This window comes from Achroia grisella, unplaced genomic scaffold, assembly GCF_030625045.1.
Source record: "Achroia grisella isolate CSIRO2021 unplaced genomic scaffold, CSIRO_AGI_Agris_v1 utg729, whole genome shotgun sequence".
Taxonomy (NCBI): domain Eukaryota; kingdom Metazoa; phylum Arthropoda; class Insecta; order Lepidoptera; family Pyralidae; genus Achroia; species Achroia grisella.
Window position 1 is genome coordinate 286,315 of NW_026713004.1, and position 18,473 is coordinate 304,787.

At 30.4% G+C, this 18,473-nt stretch overlaps 1 protein-coding gene across 1 annotated transcript; it reads right to left on the reverse strand.

Moving 5' to 3' along the window:
• Nucleotides 1–368: 368 nt before the first annotated feature.
• Nucleotides 369–17,240, reverse strand: LOC131850315 (ATP-dependent translocase ABCB1-like). Its single transcript, XM_059200514.1, has 23 exons — nucleotides 17,139–17,240; nucleotides 13,450–13,510; nucleotides 12,093–12,371; nucleotides 11,899–11,999; nucleotides 11,218–11,389; nucleotides 10,962–11,133; nucleotides 10,533–10,657; nucleotides 9,934–10,158; nucleotides 9,402–9,527; nucleotides 8,286–8,489; nucleotides 7,987–8,157; nucleotides 7,460–7,649; nucleotides 7,206–7,288; nucleotides 6,954–7,112; nucleotides 6,604–6,708; nucleotides 6,354–6,515; nucleotides 5,623–5,826; nucleotides 4,776–5,017; nucleotides 4,041–4,197; nucleotides 3,357–3,551; nucleotides 2,600–2,806; nucleotides 1,982–2,128; nucleotides 369–563 (listed from the first exon to the last, which is right to left on the reverse strand). The coding sequence occupies exons 1-23, from the start codon at nucleotides 17,216–17,218 to the stop codon at nucleotides 369–371; spliced, it is 3,762 nt and encodes a 1,253-aa protein (XP_059056497.1). The 5' UTR covers nucleotides 17,219–17,240.
• Between the last annotated feature and the right edge of the window lie 1,233 nt (nucleotides 17,241–18,473).

An 18,473-nucleotide genomic window follows, 5' to 3' on the forward strand; every position in this document is an offset into this window, starting at 1 on the left:
TTGACGGCCTCGCTGGTCTAGCAGTTCGGAACACCACCTTAGTTCCGATGATCGCGGGTTTTATTCCTTGCACAGAACAAATATTTGTATTCATGAATATAATTGTAAATGTCTGGGTGTTTTTGTTAAAAATATATATCTAAGTATTTATATCAGTTTTCTAGTACCTATAACACAAGATTTGTTAACTTGGGACTAGATGGCGCTGTGTGAATTGTCTTGAGTATAAGTTTGTAAACCTAAAATTTATGCTGCTAAAGATATAATCAAGGAAAAAAAAACTATATATTAAATTTTCAGAAGACATTTATTTTATTAGTAATACTTAAAAATAATTAATCTATACTAAAATTATATTCTATTTACATTTAGCTATATCCTTTTCTATTTAAATTATAATATAATCCCTTAAGTTCTAATAATTCTTCGTGCCTGCCTTTCTCTACCACCTGCCCCTCGTTGATAACACAGATAATGTCTGCGTCCCTCACTGTACTGAGCCTGTGGGCAATCATCACGCATGTGCGACCTGCTTTCGCCTTATCAAGCGCTTCTTGCACCACCTGTAATTTTTTATTATTAGTTGATTATGGAGTGGTTGAAATGGTGATCAGCGCTGTTGTAAGGGTAGATGCTCTGCCGCCCACTGTTGAAGTACTGTGCGATATGTTCCCCTAGCCAATTAGTTCAGTTGAAAAGGAGACAAAATTTTTTTCAAATTCAAATTCAAAAATCAATTATTCATGTAGGACATTTTAGCCGCTTATGAACGTCAAGTTTTTACATTATTTTCCCTACCGTCCAGTTCGGTATATAGATCCAATTGAGAAGAACTGGCAAGAAACTCAATTGAATTACTTTTTTTTTTAAATCCAGTTAACATATATTATAACATAGGTACATACATTATTAACAATCCCAACCCCCCCCCCCTCCTTGTAATTATTATTTGCTCATTTCTACTAGCTGACCTCGCAAACGTTGTTTTGTCATATTAATTATCCCTATCAAAAATATGAGTTGGTGATAGAAGGGTAGAAATATTGGGTTGTATGCATTTTTAATGTCACATTATAAAAAAAATGTTAGGGATGGACAACCTTTATCACTTAGGGTTAAAAATAAATAGTAGGCGATTTTCAGACCTACTGAATACGTATATAAAATTTTATAAAAATCAGTCAAGCCGTTTCGGAGGAGTATGGTAACTAACATTGTGACACGAGAATTTTGTATATGAAATACTTCTATAATATCACTGAAATACAAAGGGTCAAAGAAAAGAGACAGATCTTAAATACTTCTAGTTGTAGATAAAGGAATGTGGCAAGGATACTCTTATAAAAGCCTCGGTGGTCTAGCGGTATGGCATACCACTTTACTTCCGAAGGTGGGGTCGATTCCTCACACTATATAAATATTTGTATTCATGAATATGATTGTTTGTATTAGTTGGGGTGTTTTCTATGTACATATGTTAAGAACGTATTTAAAAAAAAATTATCTAGTACTTATACTCATAATCGAGCTCTACTTTGATTTGGACTAGAATGTACTGTGGGAATTGTCATTGTTTATTATCCTTACTTCCTTACTAAAATTGTAAATATGAAAGTTACTCTGTCTGTCTGTCTCGCTTTCACGCCAAAACTACTGCACCAATTCAAATGAAATTTGGTATACAGATAATCTAGACTCAGAGAAAGGACATAGGCTACTTTTTAATTTGAAGAAAAGGTTGTAAGGGGGTTGATTGGGAAGATGAAACGTTCTATGGAAGTATCGCCATTTTTAAAGCTAGAAACTTGAAACTTATTTTGAAGCTTTTGACTATCATGACATTCAAAGTTTGTACAAATTTTAACCTTAAGGGGGTAAAATAAAATAGGGGATGAAATGGAAATTCCTCATTCGTCCTCTATTCTTTGCGAAAGAAGTCGCGGGCACAGCTAGTTATTATATAAAATAAATTTCATTATACCTTTTCACTCTCTGTGTCCAGTGCACTGGTTGCCTCATCAAGGAGTAACATTTTTGGTTTTCTGATGAGAGCTCTTGCAATAGCCACCCTCTGTTTTTGACCACCTGATAGCTGCGTGCCCTTAGATCCGATGTTTGTGTCATAACCCTAGAAATAGAAAACCAAATTAATTCGGAAATTCCATATTTGGTATAATCAATTATACGCACCGATAAACAAAGTTTTTATAATAATTATTAAAAATTTAATTTAGTTTATTTTATTTAGATTTATAAGGCGGTTGGTTTTTCTAAGTGATCTGTTATAAGTAATATTGTTTTTTTTTATAATTACAATGTAATTATTAGTTAGACATAACAAAAAATGTATGCAAATTTCAATATTTTTCAAACAATTGATTGTTTTGATAAAATAGTGAAATGAAACAAATATATGTTGAAACACACCGTAGATAAAGTTGTTAGGTTTTACAATAGAAAATTAATATTCAAATATCATTAATTCATGGAGGACATTCTAGCAGCTTATGAAATTAAAATTTTTTATGATAATTTTTTCCTAGCGTCCAGTTCAGTAAAAAAGTGTTAAAATAGAGCTGAAAATAATAGAAATAATTACCAATGGCAAAGAAGCAATAAAATTGTGTATATTCGCTTGTTTAGCGGCTTCAATGATTTCTTCCATTTTCATTTTCCGCATATTGTCGCCATATGCAATATTTTCACCAATGGTGAGGTCAAAAAGCACAGGTTCTTGTTGGACGAATCCAATAGGCCGCCTGGCATCAAGTAACCGTAGTTTTGGTAATGGTATACCATCTTGAGCCTGAAAGAAATATTATATAATATCTAACAATTTTAACCCCCATTTATCCCTCCGATCTATCCCCCGTCCTTCAGCCGCTCTATAAGTCCTTCCGCGGGTTTGCAGTGCCATCTGTACTCGACCCCTATCATTCGGTGAAATTGTAAAGGCCAGCTGCGACCAACAGCATTAGAATGGTCCGAATAAAAAAAAAAATTAATGTTAATTTGGGATTTTTGACTGTATTATTTGCACGATCCGAAAATCTGCATTAAGGAGTATATTTGTTTTTATTTATCTGGTTATTCTCTATAATGTATTTACAAAAAAATGGTTTAAGTATTGTCCATCAGTTGTGTAACCCATACTAGCACTGCTTTGTTTGGGACTATGACGTTGTATAAATTGTCTAAAGTTATTATATTTATTTATTATCTTCAAGATTTTTATCCTGGATATGAGATTCAGAGAAATTGTCAAAGATCATCGTCGTGGTAAACGGAATATTTGCTTTTTTCACATATCAATTGGAATATTTAAATTCAACGTGGTATATATTGCTATTACTTACCACTATTCCACTATCAGGATCATAGTATCTCTCCAGCAATTGTATAACAGTACTTTTACCACAACCACTGGCTCCAACTAAAGCTATTGTTTTGCCTTGTTCTACTTCTAGATTCATATTCTTTAATACTTGTATCAGCGGCCGAGTTGGGTATCTGAATTGTACTGCCTCAAGAGATGCTTGACCAGTACCTCTCTGAAATATAAGAATGTTTTGCAAATTAAGTTGAATTCTTTTAACCATTGAGACAAATATTATCTAAGGTTATAAAGGAAGAGAGAGCGGATTTTGTTTTAGGAAAAGTAAATTTCGGAAATGCTGTACTGATTTGTGCACTTCCTTCAGTGTCTGAAAGGTCCATTATTTCAAAGTGATATAAGCTATATCAATAAAGCTCACAAAATTATGAAGCCTGAAAGGGCCATTATTGGTATAGTTAATCTATGATGTTTATAACGTACTCTGTGCAGTTGGCAGTCTGTATTGTAAAATGGCAGGAACGGTCAAATTAAATATGAAGCGCGAATCTGTTTTTTATTTAAATTAATATTTAAATACAGTACAATAGGTATATACTTTTTGAAATTTATTCATACTCAATCATGACATACATCACAATATTATATACGAATAATTTAAGACTTTTCTAAATATGTTCTGAACTATAATAAAGATTGAACTTACAAAGTCTTTTACGGGATGTGGAGGATCTGCTATTTTCGATTGCCTGTTAAGCAGAACAACGATGCGTCCTGCCGCCTTTATTCCCTTTTGGAAATTAGGTGCAAAAGCAAAAGCTTGAGCTGCTGTAGCAGCACCCATAAGAAGAGCCTGTGCAGATCTAAAAGTAAAAAAGCAAATTAAATGATTTGTATTGTACACCATTACAATTATTATACTTTAGAATATAAACTTGCGTAACAATTTTTTTAGGATCTTATTCGGGAGCTTGATATAATTCAGAGTGAGTCGAGATGTTGCGGCAAATGCACAATGTAAAACAATGGTTGTGAAAGATAAAAACACTATATAACTAACTACTTGTATGCAGTTGTTAAGATTATTAAATTCTTAATAGATCTCTAGCAATAGGACATGGATCGATAAAGGTCCTCTTCTTTATAAAAAAAATATTCTTTAAACTGAAATATAATATAAATATATAATCACAGGAATAGAATAATCACAATGGTTTTGTAGACGTAAATATTTAGAAAATAAAAATAAAAGTACAAAATTACTACTAACTTCATCGTTTTTTAATAATAAAGTTGATGAACTAATATCTGATGAAATAGGCAAACGTCGGTTATATACCTATATACATGAATAAGACCATTCATGGCTTCCATAACCTACCATTCAAGAGAACTAAGGTGTCACGAAATTTTATGGCAGTAATTATTCTTATGAACTTACTTCAAAATCAGTTCGTAATCGACATCATCATATAAAATCAGCGTTCCTCCATAATACAGTGCTGCAGCATATACGAAATTGAATAGACCTCGGGAGAGACCGAAAACAATGCCTCGAAGATGGGTTGAACGGTTTGCAAGTACGAGCGCCGGTAGAAGTTGTGTGGCATATTCATTTCTGAATGACTCCTCCTTACCAAGTGATGCTACTGTCCGTACGTTTGATACAGCTTCTACAGCAATCTGTTGAAGATTTAAATTATTACTTTATATTATTATTATTGTTTTTTGTAATTGGAACACACACACACACCAAACAGCCTGGGATACCTGATGATGAGTATAAACCGTGTAAAATTGAACAGCATTACGAATATTATACTTTGTCACTCATGTGATACTCTTGCGTTCCCATTTTAGAGGACTGAGATATCATTGTTTCTTATCCTGTATTTACACTACCTATTCTATACCCAACAACCGCAATACAGGTTACAAAGCAAGCTGCTTGGCGGCATATATAGGTGAGACTAAATTACCCGAAGACGTTTTTTAGAGTCTACTTATGGCTTATTTATATAGTTATTAATTGTTATAATATATTTATTTAGTTTTTGATTATATAACAGTTTGAAAGTTAATATATTTAAACAAACATTATCCTAGATATAAATCATATAGAAGTTTATTTTTCTCTCGATTAAATTTGGTCCATATTATAAATTGACAGATTTTTTGAGGTCGATTTTTGAACTCAGGATTTTTTGGCCTCAATTTATGCAGTGTAGCAAAGCGACTGCTATCTATACTCTCTCTAATTACATTAAAAATATAATCTTATTAATTACCTTTGAACTGGACTCCATTGTTTTGGCTGCTCCAAAAGACTCGGCGCTTACCATTCTTCCTTCTTTGTACAAAATAACGGCCATTATTGGTGCAAAAGTAAACGCAACCAGTCCCACTCGCCATTCATAGTAAAGCGCCAAGGCCAACGCAAATCCAAACGTACCCAATGCTTGTAACACAGTACCAATTCTTTGTCCAGTAGCCTTAAATTTAGAATCTGTTTTAAAATCGATTTACGCAGAAATATAAAAGTAATAGAATATATCGAAATGCGTTGGAATATAAAAATATACGAATACAGATGCAAATTTCACATCACTAGCTTAGTGTTATTATATTTTTAGCATTTATCTTCAAACTACTATATTTTTAGTTACAGACCCTTCATTATTACGTATACCTATATTTTTACGCAATATATAATACGCAAAATAGTCAAGAGAGTAAACTGTTTATTTGTTAGTTTATGCGTTAATATTTCATGAAATATTGGCTGGAGGAATACGATCAAATTTTCAAATATCTATAGAATATATGGGTAAACCTATTGGCTAAAGAAAGTTGGGAAATGTACAAAGAAGACAGTATTTTTTTTAATTATCGTTACATGTAAGGATAACAGTATAAAGGTGTGAGTATGTATATTTTTATAGTTACCTATTACAATAGTGAGTAAATACTCACTATACTAAGCGATATTATTTTGTGAATAAAAGCTGAGCAAACTTACGCCTTGCACAGCAGCTGCCTCTCCGGATAATTTAGCGCAAAGTCCTCCTGTAGAGTTGTTTTTATCATCATAGAAAGCGATCTCTTGTTGCAACAATTTTTGAAACATTAATCGTCGCAGACGTTCAGTTAGATGTTCTCCAGCTATGCCATAAAAGAATACCTGAGATAAATGAGGCAAAGTAAATAAAAAGATCCTAGTTATTGAACACTAAAATTTCAATGAGTATTTATATATTCTATTAAGTTACCGTTATAAAGTTTGTGATTCCTGAAAATACACCAACTCCGACAAAGATTAGGGCAAATTTTCTAACTTCAGCGGCAACTTCATCCGGGTCTTTATTTGACAATACCTAAAATATAAAACAGTTTTATTGTCAGACCGTAAGCATAAAAAAATGTATTTAAAATTGCAAGAGTTTAATTATATCAATAATGTTTAAAAGGAATGTGTCATTTTCTAAACATTCAATAAATAATTTTCCACGTTTTTAAATTTTTAACATAAAGATATCTTGAAACCGTTGTAATAAAAATATTGATTTATATATGGCATATACACATCAAAATCAAAATGAGTAATTAAATACATACTTACACCGACAAAATCACCGAGTATAATAGCTAATACAGGCATAGCAAAACCGCTCAAAAATGAACATACGCTAGCAAGAGTAACAGATTTCCATTCAGGTTTGTTCAGTTTAACCACTTGGAAGAATGATATGTCTGGTATTACTTCTTCCTCCAGTTTCTCCTAAGGAGATAAAAAAATAGAACAATTTAATATACAAATTTTAAATAAATAAAAGAGATATTCCTATTTTATTTTTATAGTGATCAAACTCACATTCATTTTTTGCTCGACAAATTCATCTTCATCGTCTTTGTCACTTCTGACAGATAGCTCACGAGTTAGATTAGGTTTATCCTCTGAGAAAATAATATGTAAATTTAATATTACACATATAATAATTACATTTTTTCATATATTTAATATTAATAATTGCAAAATAGGTTAACAATAATTTATTTTAAATTGGTAACAAATTTTGAAGTAACTTAAGATTCCTTTCATATCTTAGAATAATCGAATTATCTTACCGTTTTCAATATTTGCACCTGGAGCTGATTGCATTGTAATCATGTCATAATAATGGCCTTTTTTCTTGATCAATTCGTCGTGATTACCAACTTCCACTACAGTTCCGGCTTTGAAGACGTAAATTGCGTCGACATTTCTTATTGTGGAAAGTCGATGAGCAACTACAATAGTGGTTCGACCCTCTTGAGCCTAAACATAAATAAATTTATGACCATCACATGAGCTACACAAAAAAATCCTGCGCCTTGAAGAACTAAATGCCGAATACTTGTCTAGATTTCAGCATAGGCATAATAACTATAAATTTAGCGTTAAATCGCTAGCGTTCGTTATGGCTAAGAATATACAGGTTTTTATTCAGATACACGTAGGGCTACTTAAATAACAAGTTCTAATTTCCTCTATCACTCAGTAGTAGGTACTGAAGTTATAACTATTACGTAATATGAGGTGAGGCATTGATTAGATGAACCGTATTGATTAGAACTGTATTATTGTAATTATTATCATATTTTACTATAGATACCTTGTCAAGCGCTTTCTGTACTTTTGCTTCAGATGCATTATCTAGTGCACTAGTGGCTTCGTCTAGAAGAAGTATACGTGGATTGCGGACCAGAGCACGTGCTATTGCTATACGTTGTTTTTGACCACCAGATAGTGATGCTCCTCGTTCACCTACGAGCGTATCGTAGCCCTAAATGAAAAATAATTGTTACTTTTATATTAATGGAAATATATCAGGCCAAAACAAAAAGGTTTAAAGTATGGTATTGTTTGCAATATATTCTAATGGGTTAAATATTACATGTTATCTGCACTTACATTTGGCAATTTCATAATGAATTTGTGAGCATTTGCTTGTCTTGCACAGTCTTCTATTTCAGAATCAGTGGCGTCGTCGCGACCGTAACGTATATTCTCTCGAATGGTAGTATTGAAGAGTACAGGTTCTTGGCCTACCAGACCAATTTGTTCACGGAGCCATCGCACTGATAAATGCCGTACATCATTATTGTCGACACGCACCTGTAATTAATATTATATCTGTATATTTATATTCATGCTACAGTCTTTGTGAAATAAGTAGAATCTAGTTCTAGAAGCTTCAATTTTCATAAACATATCCCGATTATAGAAATTGTTATCTCTTCAGATGAGACAATAAGCCTAATATTTTAAATTAGTTAAGCAATCCACGCATTGCTGGAACTCGACTTTGAATATTTCACACTTATGATATTAGTATTATTAAAAATTGTCGAATAATAAAATCCAAATCGTATTTAAAAAAGAAATCTTTTAATTTCGACGAATATTATATACAATAATCCAAGCAATATTTTGGCTTATATAGGACAACTATTGCTTCTTATAAATTAGCCAATGTATGAAGTTGGTTTACAATTCTTTTTTCATTTATAACTACTACATTGACTTTGAATTTTATACACCATTAAACTTATCAAACATGGCAGTAAAGTTAAAATAGCCATTTCTGATAAAATCGATTATAATAAAGACTTACTATAAAACAATTTATGATTTAATCACTTAATGGATAAAAAAAGAAATAATCTTTTGTTGTTACTATAATGTGTATATAATGAAATTAATAATACTGAAAGTCAATTTGACATTAATTAGTCATAGTTATGACAATTAGTAGGTAGCAAAATTATTATTATCTACTATTTAATTGATAATTTCAAATGTACAAAATACTGATTTGCAGAAGTAACTACTAAATAGGTACAAATTCTGTCTGTGATGATGAAAATTTAGTATTAGTATTTATTTTATATTATACGTTAAGGTCTTTGTAATAAAGATCTTTGTCACGTCAGTATTAAAAAGAAATAATTTGAATGCAAATATAAGCTATACCATTAAAGTTAATGTACAATGTATTCACAATTTTCTGTTTAAAATGGTACTTACGTTTCCATCAATTACATCGTAGTATCTGGAAATGAGTTGTATGATGGTAGATTTTCCGCAACCCGAATGCCCGACTAAAGCAACTGACTGACCATGTTTCACTGATATACTAACTCCTTTTAATATCTGCAATAGAACATTTTTAGATATTTATTTCGATTTTTGATTTTTAATGAAATAATAAGGAACTTACTTATATGAATATAAGTCAATTATAAGTAAAAAAAAGTCGCCTTTATACATGAATAGCATTATAGAAATCATTACGCCATGTAACGTTACCATACTTGAGCATAAAGATATTATACCTACGTAATCTCTAACTTCACTCACATATATCACATATCTCACCTTTAACAGCAAACCACAGATCATAGAACAAGCTGTTTCACTGCAATAATAGATGATGAAATCTCTGGTTGATATAGACGACTTCGTAAAAAGTCTACTTCAGTAACTTGATATTACACTTATTTATTAATAAATAAGACATTCATAGAGAGTTATAATTTATTATATATATTATACTTACAGGAATATCTGGTCTTGAAGGGTAATGGAAAAATACGTTGTTCAATTCAATATTTCCTTTGATAGTTTTGGGGACAGTGCCTTCATTTAGCAGCGGGTTGATGGTTGGTACGTTATCGATAAGGTTGAAAATCTGAGCTCCAGCACCACTAGCCATTCCGAATACTTCCATGAGAGTCGATGATATACCAAAGTTTGCTGAACCCATCATAACTCCAAAGAAGACCTATACATGCAAACAGTAAATTGCGTTATCTATGCAGAAATCGTTATTATTATGTATGGCATCATCAAAGTAAATAACATCAAAGTTAATCGAAAATGTCTAGTGTTTAGCTACAAATCTGATTACAAATCACAATGTTGATGTGTATGGCATAATATCATTAGATTACAAATATTTTTCTGTGCAAAAAAATCTGAATATAAACAATATTGAAATAACATACAACAATTTGCACACACATAAAGCCAACGCTTGAAACAAAGATGAAAAATTAAAAACAGAAAGCTGGTACAAACTAAGAGAGAAAGAAAATAATTTCATAAGAGATTAAACTAAGAAGTATCATTATTTTTTCAGAAAATAGCTTTACTTACGGCTATCATATCTGATATTTCGTAATCATCTTCAACTATTAACTTGTATCCAAACCAAAATGATAAAGCGTATGCGCAGAAAATACAGAAGAAGAGAGTACCCATTGCCATTCCGTTGAAAAGTGCTAAAATTGTAATCAATTATATACATTAATATTGTGAACGACCCTTGTTATCGTGTACTTGAACTGATTTGTTAAACAATAATTTTATACATTGTACTTATGTTACCGGGTAGAATACGCTAATATTAGAAATGTCTGAATCAATTTAAGTACAGATGTATTCTAGCAAGTTTCCAGAAATATTTAGTGTTTGTCGCATTTCAATCGGTTACTAACATAAAAGTTAAAATCAATACGGGATATTTTCCTTAATAATATTATTATAGAGATATCCTTAGAATGGTGAAAACAATTTGTAGATTACCTTTTTTGATATTTATCTCTCTGACAGTTTTTATGTGAGCTCCATAACGTTCTACTTCTTTTTCTTGTCCGCTAAATGCATATACTGTTTTTACCGATGATATTACCTCTTCTGCTATGTTACCGGCGTGACCAGATGCAACTGCTTCTTTTTTTGATAATTTAGATGCAATCTTTAAAAAAAATAAGAAATTAATTAATAGATAATCTTCATTGTTATTATTTTGGATTTGTAAATAATTAAGAATATATATTACCAATCCTGCTACTCCGACCAGAAGTAATGTAACTGGGAATGATATTAAACACAGTAAAGCAAGTTTCCATCCTTTGATAAGAGCCATAATTATACAGCTAAGAAATGCTGATTGATAAAAAATAAATGTGGCAAATTTCTCCCCTATACCATCCTCTAGTTTTACCACGTCGCTGAAAAATATAAAGAATAACAGTAATAATTAGAATCGTGAACAATTTATGCAGCACTATCTAGTCCCAAACTAACCAGAGCTTGTGTTATAGGACAATAGATACAAATACATAAATATATTTATAAATGCATACATAATTAACATAGTAAAAACGTAAACTGCTTGCTTTGATCTGGGTGTTTACTATGATATATCATACTCATGAATACAAATATTTGTATCGTGTGAGGAATTGAACTGGCTACTAGTAAGGTAGTGTGCTATACCACTAGACCACCGAAGCCATCAAATATATACATGTTATAATAGAATATTTTGTAAAGATATATAAATGTTAATTTGTAGTAGACAATTTTGCTGATATTAGAGTCTGAAGTAGGTACTCTGTTCAGCTTATTTAAAATTCAAACATTGTTAATTGTGTATCATTTCTATTGATTATCCGATAAATGCTGTCATTAAGTCACTCATTAATAATATTTTAATAGATTTCTAATAATTTTGTACCTTGTCATTTTTGATGCAAAATCCCCTGTTTTATGTGTATCGAAATATTCAAAGTCTTGGTTTAGAGCTGCCTTTAAATATTCTTGACGTACCTTGTATATCTGTTACAAAAGATTTAGTCAGTTTTCAATAATGAATAGGTTAATTAAAAAAATATATGTATTTGTTAATATTAAAATTTAAACTATACTGACCTGATTATATGCTGCTTTGTTCATTAAAACGGTAGCAAAATATGAGAGAATTACAACTAATGCACCAACAACGCAGTTCCATATTGCAAAATCTTGAATTGCTTTTAAAAAGGCATCGCCGTCTGGTGTACCAGCATCAATTGAGAATTGATAATAAACCATACTTTGTAATAGGTCGGCAAATAGGATAGTATTGATAGGCATAGAACACCCGCTTGCCACAGAAAAGAATAGCGCTATTGTGATGTAAATTTTGTCCTTTTGAGTTGCATATCTGAACTGTAAACAGGTTTATAATATTTTCTATTAAAAGATAAAACAACCAGTTTTAATTAGCATACATTATATAAACAAGGTAGCATCATCATCTGCTTCTTCCTTACCCCATTTATTTGGGGTCGGCGTAATATGTTTTTCTCTTCCATTCATCTCTGTTCGCAGTCATCCCGTTATTTACTCCCTTTCTCACTATATCATCTTTCACACAGTCCATCCATCTCTTTTTAGGTCTTCCTCTACACTTATAACCATCCACACTCATATGTAACACCGTCCTTAGGATATGTATTACATGCCCATACCACAAAAGACGGATTACTCTTTAACCTCTCCGATATCGGTGCCACTTTCATACGTCCTCTGATGTATCCATTCTTTATCTTGTCTATCCTTGTCACACCACACATCCATCTCAACATTGAATATAAACAAGGTATTTACCACGATAATATTGTTAAGTAGAATCCAGTTTGAAGTGTCTATGAATGAATACGTAAAGTAAAATCTTTGTACTTCTTTTTATGAAATATGCGCGAACAGAGGAGTATGTTTGGTACATTTATCATTACATAGTATAAAATAAAGTCGCTGTCGTAGTCTGTCCCTATGCATGCTTAATCTTTAAAACTACGCAACGGATTTTGAAGCGAATGTTTTTTAATAGATATAGTGATTCAAGAGGAAGGTTTATATATATAACACATGTATATTCGTGCGAAGCCGGGGTGGGTAGCTAGTAGTTTATATAGAGAAGTACTGCGGAATGCTAATATCTTTTTTTAATTATGCATACAAAATAGATTACGTGAATAAAAAGAACATTACACAAACTACCATATATTTGACACACACACCTACTCTTTTGTCTATTATTAAAATCTGTGGTCAAATTGAGAATTTATTAATACTGTTTGTCGTTAATATTACTTGTCTATAGTTTTACTGAATACTGAATTAATTGTGGTTGAATTTAGACCATTCGGCGACCACAAATTTTAACACATACTTGTATGATAAATATGTTTCGACTAATTTTAGTGAGTTCTTTTTTTTTTAATAAACGCTACTATTTCCTTACCAATGTGAAAAAAGATACGCTTGGTACTTCTTCTGGCTTTTTCTCGCCATCTTCTGATGCACTGTAACAAAATAAGATATATTTTAATGTAGTATTTATAATTTTAGTCTCATAAAATGCACGTCATTATAAAAATAAAATTGGCAAATACTGAAATTTATGAGAATAATGAAAATAAATTATTTAATAGCAATCAGTAAGTAATATATAGCAGTTTTCACATGGAATTTAAAATACAATGATTCTTTTAGTGAGTATTAAATAATAAATTTATAATGTAAAAACTTGACGTTCATAAGCGGCTAAAATGTCCTACATGTATAAATGATTTTTGAATTTGTATTTTAATTTGAATTTGAATAATATATTGTGGGTAAATTTCATAAATGTTCAAAATTTCTGTCTATTTATGACCATGGCACTCTTTAAGAATACAAATTTATCAATAAGAAAAACTCAATATTTGTAAATATATATGTAGTTGTTTTTTGTTTACAAAGATACACGCTCACACAACTTCGTAAAACGGTTTGTAGAAGACCGTTATATATATATATATATATATATAATAAATAAATTTTATATATATATATATATATATATATATATAATAATAAATTTTTCAAAAACTACAGTCATTGGAAAATCCATTTCAGTGGTTTAATATTAGAGTATAATTTAAAAAAAAATTTTAGTTAATCCAGTATTGTATTAAGTATGCGACATAACTAAGGTCGTACATATATACATAAATCTTTTGGAATTATTAAAATCTGTTACGTCGCTTAGAATACGCAAATCTGAGAAACAGAAAGACAAAAACAGTGCGCTTTGTTTTGTATTTTGTATTATTTATAGAAGTAGTTATAGGAACTATTTCTATCGGCGTCTTTGATATTTATTTTTTTTTCTAATTTCTTTGGTTCATTTTCTTTTAATTTTTTGTATATAGGTATTATTATTGCTATAGGTCGTTGTATATCTCTTATTTCTGTGTATATCCCATTTGTGAATGTTTTATTTAAACGACCTCGGTTGTCTGGCGGTTTAGCATACTGCTTTGCTTCCGATAGTCGCGTGTTTGATTTCTAGCTACAAACAATTTTATTCATTGATCTGAATAAGTAAGAATACGTCCAGTATTCTATGCATTTTACGTAGGTATTTAACAATAAAATGTATTTAGGATTATACGGCGCCGTGTGAATTCTCTTGAGATATTACTATTATTATTATATGAAACTATTGCCGTTAAATAATTTCAATACATTGTTATTATAGTATGTCACTACTAGTTTCGTCAACAGGTTAATATTATACTAGCTATGCTCGTGATTTCATCCGCATGAAATTTATAGCCTATATGTTTTTCTGATGTACATATAACTTATATTTACTGTAAAGTTTTATCAAAATCCGTTTAGTAGATTTTGCGTGAAAGAGTAACAAACATCCATCTATACTAACAAACTTTCACTTTTATAATATTATTAAGATTGATTTACAGTTGGGCTTAAAAACAGAATAAATACAATACCACAAAAACTAGATAAATATATGTTATTACCTTGTATGATAGACAAAAATTGCTTACGATTGTTTTAAATTAATATAGCGCGCACGCGAATAAATTGTTTCATTGAACGGCTGTTAAGGAATCGTTAAATGAACAAGTGAGTGAATGAGCAAATATTTTGGTACATTACAAAGACCTATCTTTGTAATGTACCAAAATATTTGCTCATCAGAATTACGGTACATTCAGAATTAGAAACAATAATAACTCGTGACAAATTACACAGCGCCATCTGGTCCCCAAGTAAGCAGAGCTTGTGTTATGGGTACTATAAAATAAGTAATATAAATATTTAGATAAATAGTTTTCGTAAATATATACATAATATACATAGAAACATTCAAAACAATACAAACAATCATACTTAGGAATACACATATTTCTACTATGCGAGGAGCATGGATTATGAGTACTAGATAACTGATATATATATATATTTAAACACATATATTATTATGATACATACATAACATACAAAGGCCGATACAAATAATCATACTTAGGAATTTAAATGTTTCCACTGTGCGAGTAATCGAACCCGCAACCATCGGAAGAAAGGCGGTGTGCTAAATCACTAGACCAAAGGCCGAAATAGTGTTACTAAGTTGCCTTCCCTGTATCCCATTATTTGGGGTATGCGCAGTATCTCAATTTTTTACAGTGTTAATAAGTTTTAAGCATTAACTTTATGAATTTATTTGCATTTATGTAAGATATCGATCTTCAGAGATTCTTATGGATGATAATGGAATGGTGCACTCCGCGTTCGATAACGGTTTACGCTGGCGAAGCACCAATGGAGGGTGATAAGACGAGCATGGACCTCATGCTCGTCTTCTCTCGACCTCTCGCCCAGTCAGTTACCCAGAGAGATCGTGGAAGACGTGGAAGACAACTTGACATGGTATAATTCTAGCAATGGGGTTATTATTCCACATTACTAAGAATCCTCCTCCCACCGATCTTCAGTGATTTGAACTATACACATACTCTTAATTTTTTTTTTATTTATACTTGTTTTGCAAAAAATAAATATTTATTATGGTTTCGACCAGGTTGCACTGGCCGTGGTCACGAGCTGACCATAACATTATTCGTCGTAACACCCGGTTAACTATATAAATAATGAATATATCTTCCATTGTTAATCTAGTTATTTCAGAAATAAGAACAGACATTAAAGTAGATTAAGCAAGAGATATATGCAGTTTTAAATATACTTCTTTAGCACTTCGAGACTTGACATAAAAATATGATTATAGAATAAATAATTAAAGAAGTGTCCAGTTTGTTAGGCAAAATATAAATAAGTCAAGTCTATTTACCGTTTTTTTTTTGGTTGTAATAGTATATTTATGCATTGTATTTGAGACACGTTCCTAGGTGAGGTAAAATATATACATAATATATTGCTCGCTAGCAAAAACGTAAAGACAGGAAAATGGTATTAGAAAATAAACGGTATATAAAAACAGAACATCTAAATATACAATTCAAAAATATATAAAAAAACCTATCAAAAAGGTTGCCTTCAGCAACACTTTGTATTATCAAAATACTACATGTATTTGTTTCCATCCATGTTTGTGAAGAGAAATAAATAAATAATTTTATTATTTAAAAAAAGTGTACTTAACTAAATTATGATGCATCTATTACATTAATCTACGTTACTGAATTTTAATGAAAATAGATTTTATCTCTATATATTTAAAATCCATTGTACGATGACTATTAGGATCATATTATATATTATATATGAGATATTAAAATAATTATACTAAGATGCACAAAATATATTAATAAACTGATTTTATATTTTAATCAAGATATATTTATAATGCATCCAGTTATCTTTTATCAGATTTATCAGATACAAGTGTTTACTCTTAAGTGGATTCATGAACAGCTATTTATGACAATTAAATATATAATTACAAATTATAATCTTTATTCAATTAAACTTAATATAAGCACTTTTAAATAGTCATATTATTATTTATAAGAGGAATGAGCAAGAAATGCTCTTTTAAATAAATTTCTGAATTTTCTGAATAATTTTTTTAACACATTTGTATATTGTACATAAGACTATAATACTAGATATACATACCTTTCATCACTTGACACTTTTTTCGTATCCGTATCTCCATTAGATACATTAACACTATTCATTTTATATCTTTTCGTCATCCTACTGAAGTGTCACCCGATTTAAAACTATATTATTAAGATCAAAGAGTTTATAATTTGAATAAAAATTAATAAAATTTAAGTAAGTGATATTCTCGTGTACAACACACGACGTATTTACAAATACTATTTTTAAATTGGCGCTTTAATCAAATATGATTGTTCCCGATCGGCGTTACTTCTAGACTGATACGAGTTATCGTTCAGATAAATAATATCAATACGTTATATCTCGTTTTTATATCGCCAACATCTCTACCTATGCTAAAATTATGTTATCTAAATTATAATTTGACATTGTCAGTTACAATTCTTCTTTTGTTTTTAATTTAAGTGTGGTCAAAATAAGAGCAGACTTCTCTTATTTTGACCACACTTACTTTTTAACATACAGAAAGTATGCAAGAAAAACAAATCGTCAACATCTCTACCTATGCTAAAATTACGTTATCTAAATTATAATTTGACATTGTCAGTTACAATTCTTCTTTTGTTTTTCTTGCATGCTTTATGTATGTTAAAAAGTAAGTTTGGTTGTTTTTCTTGCATACTTTTTGTATGCAAGAAAAAAAAACAACTCGTCAACATCTACCTATGCTAAAATTACGTTATCTAAATTATAATTTGACATTGTCAGTTACAATTCTTCTTTTGTTTTTCTTGCATGCTTTATGTATGTTAAAAAGTAAGTTTGGTTGTTTTTCTTGCATACTTTTTGTATGCAAGAAAAAAAAACAACTCGTCAACATCTACCTATGCTAAAATTACGTTATCTAAATTATAATTTGACATTGTCAGTTACATTCTTTATGTACGTTAAAAATTAAAAGTGTGGTCAAAATAAGAGCAGTCTATTTGTCGACCAGAATTCTTTTGTTTTTTATATTACTATGGTGCAAAACAAGCATACAGGCTATCTGATGGTAAACGGTTACCGTAGCCTATAAACACCAGTTGAAAAGATAACTTATTAATATTATTAACGCGAAAGTTTGTGAGTATGGATGTTACTTTTTCACGAAAAACTACTGAACGGATTTTGAGAAAAATTTACAGTAATATAGCTTATACATCAGAATAACATATAGGCTATAAATTTCATGCGGGTGAAACCGGGGGCCCAGTTAGTATAATATATTAGAAGAAAGGTATAATATTATAATATTAAGTCTATAAAAAATATTTTAACATTTTAAATTTGGAATGTGCTTTTAATTTTTTTTCTGGAAGATTTTTTTAATTAATTTATTTGCAC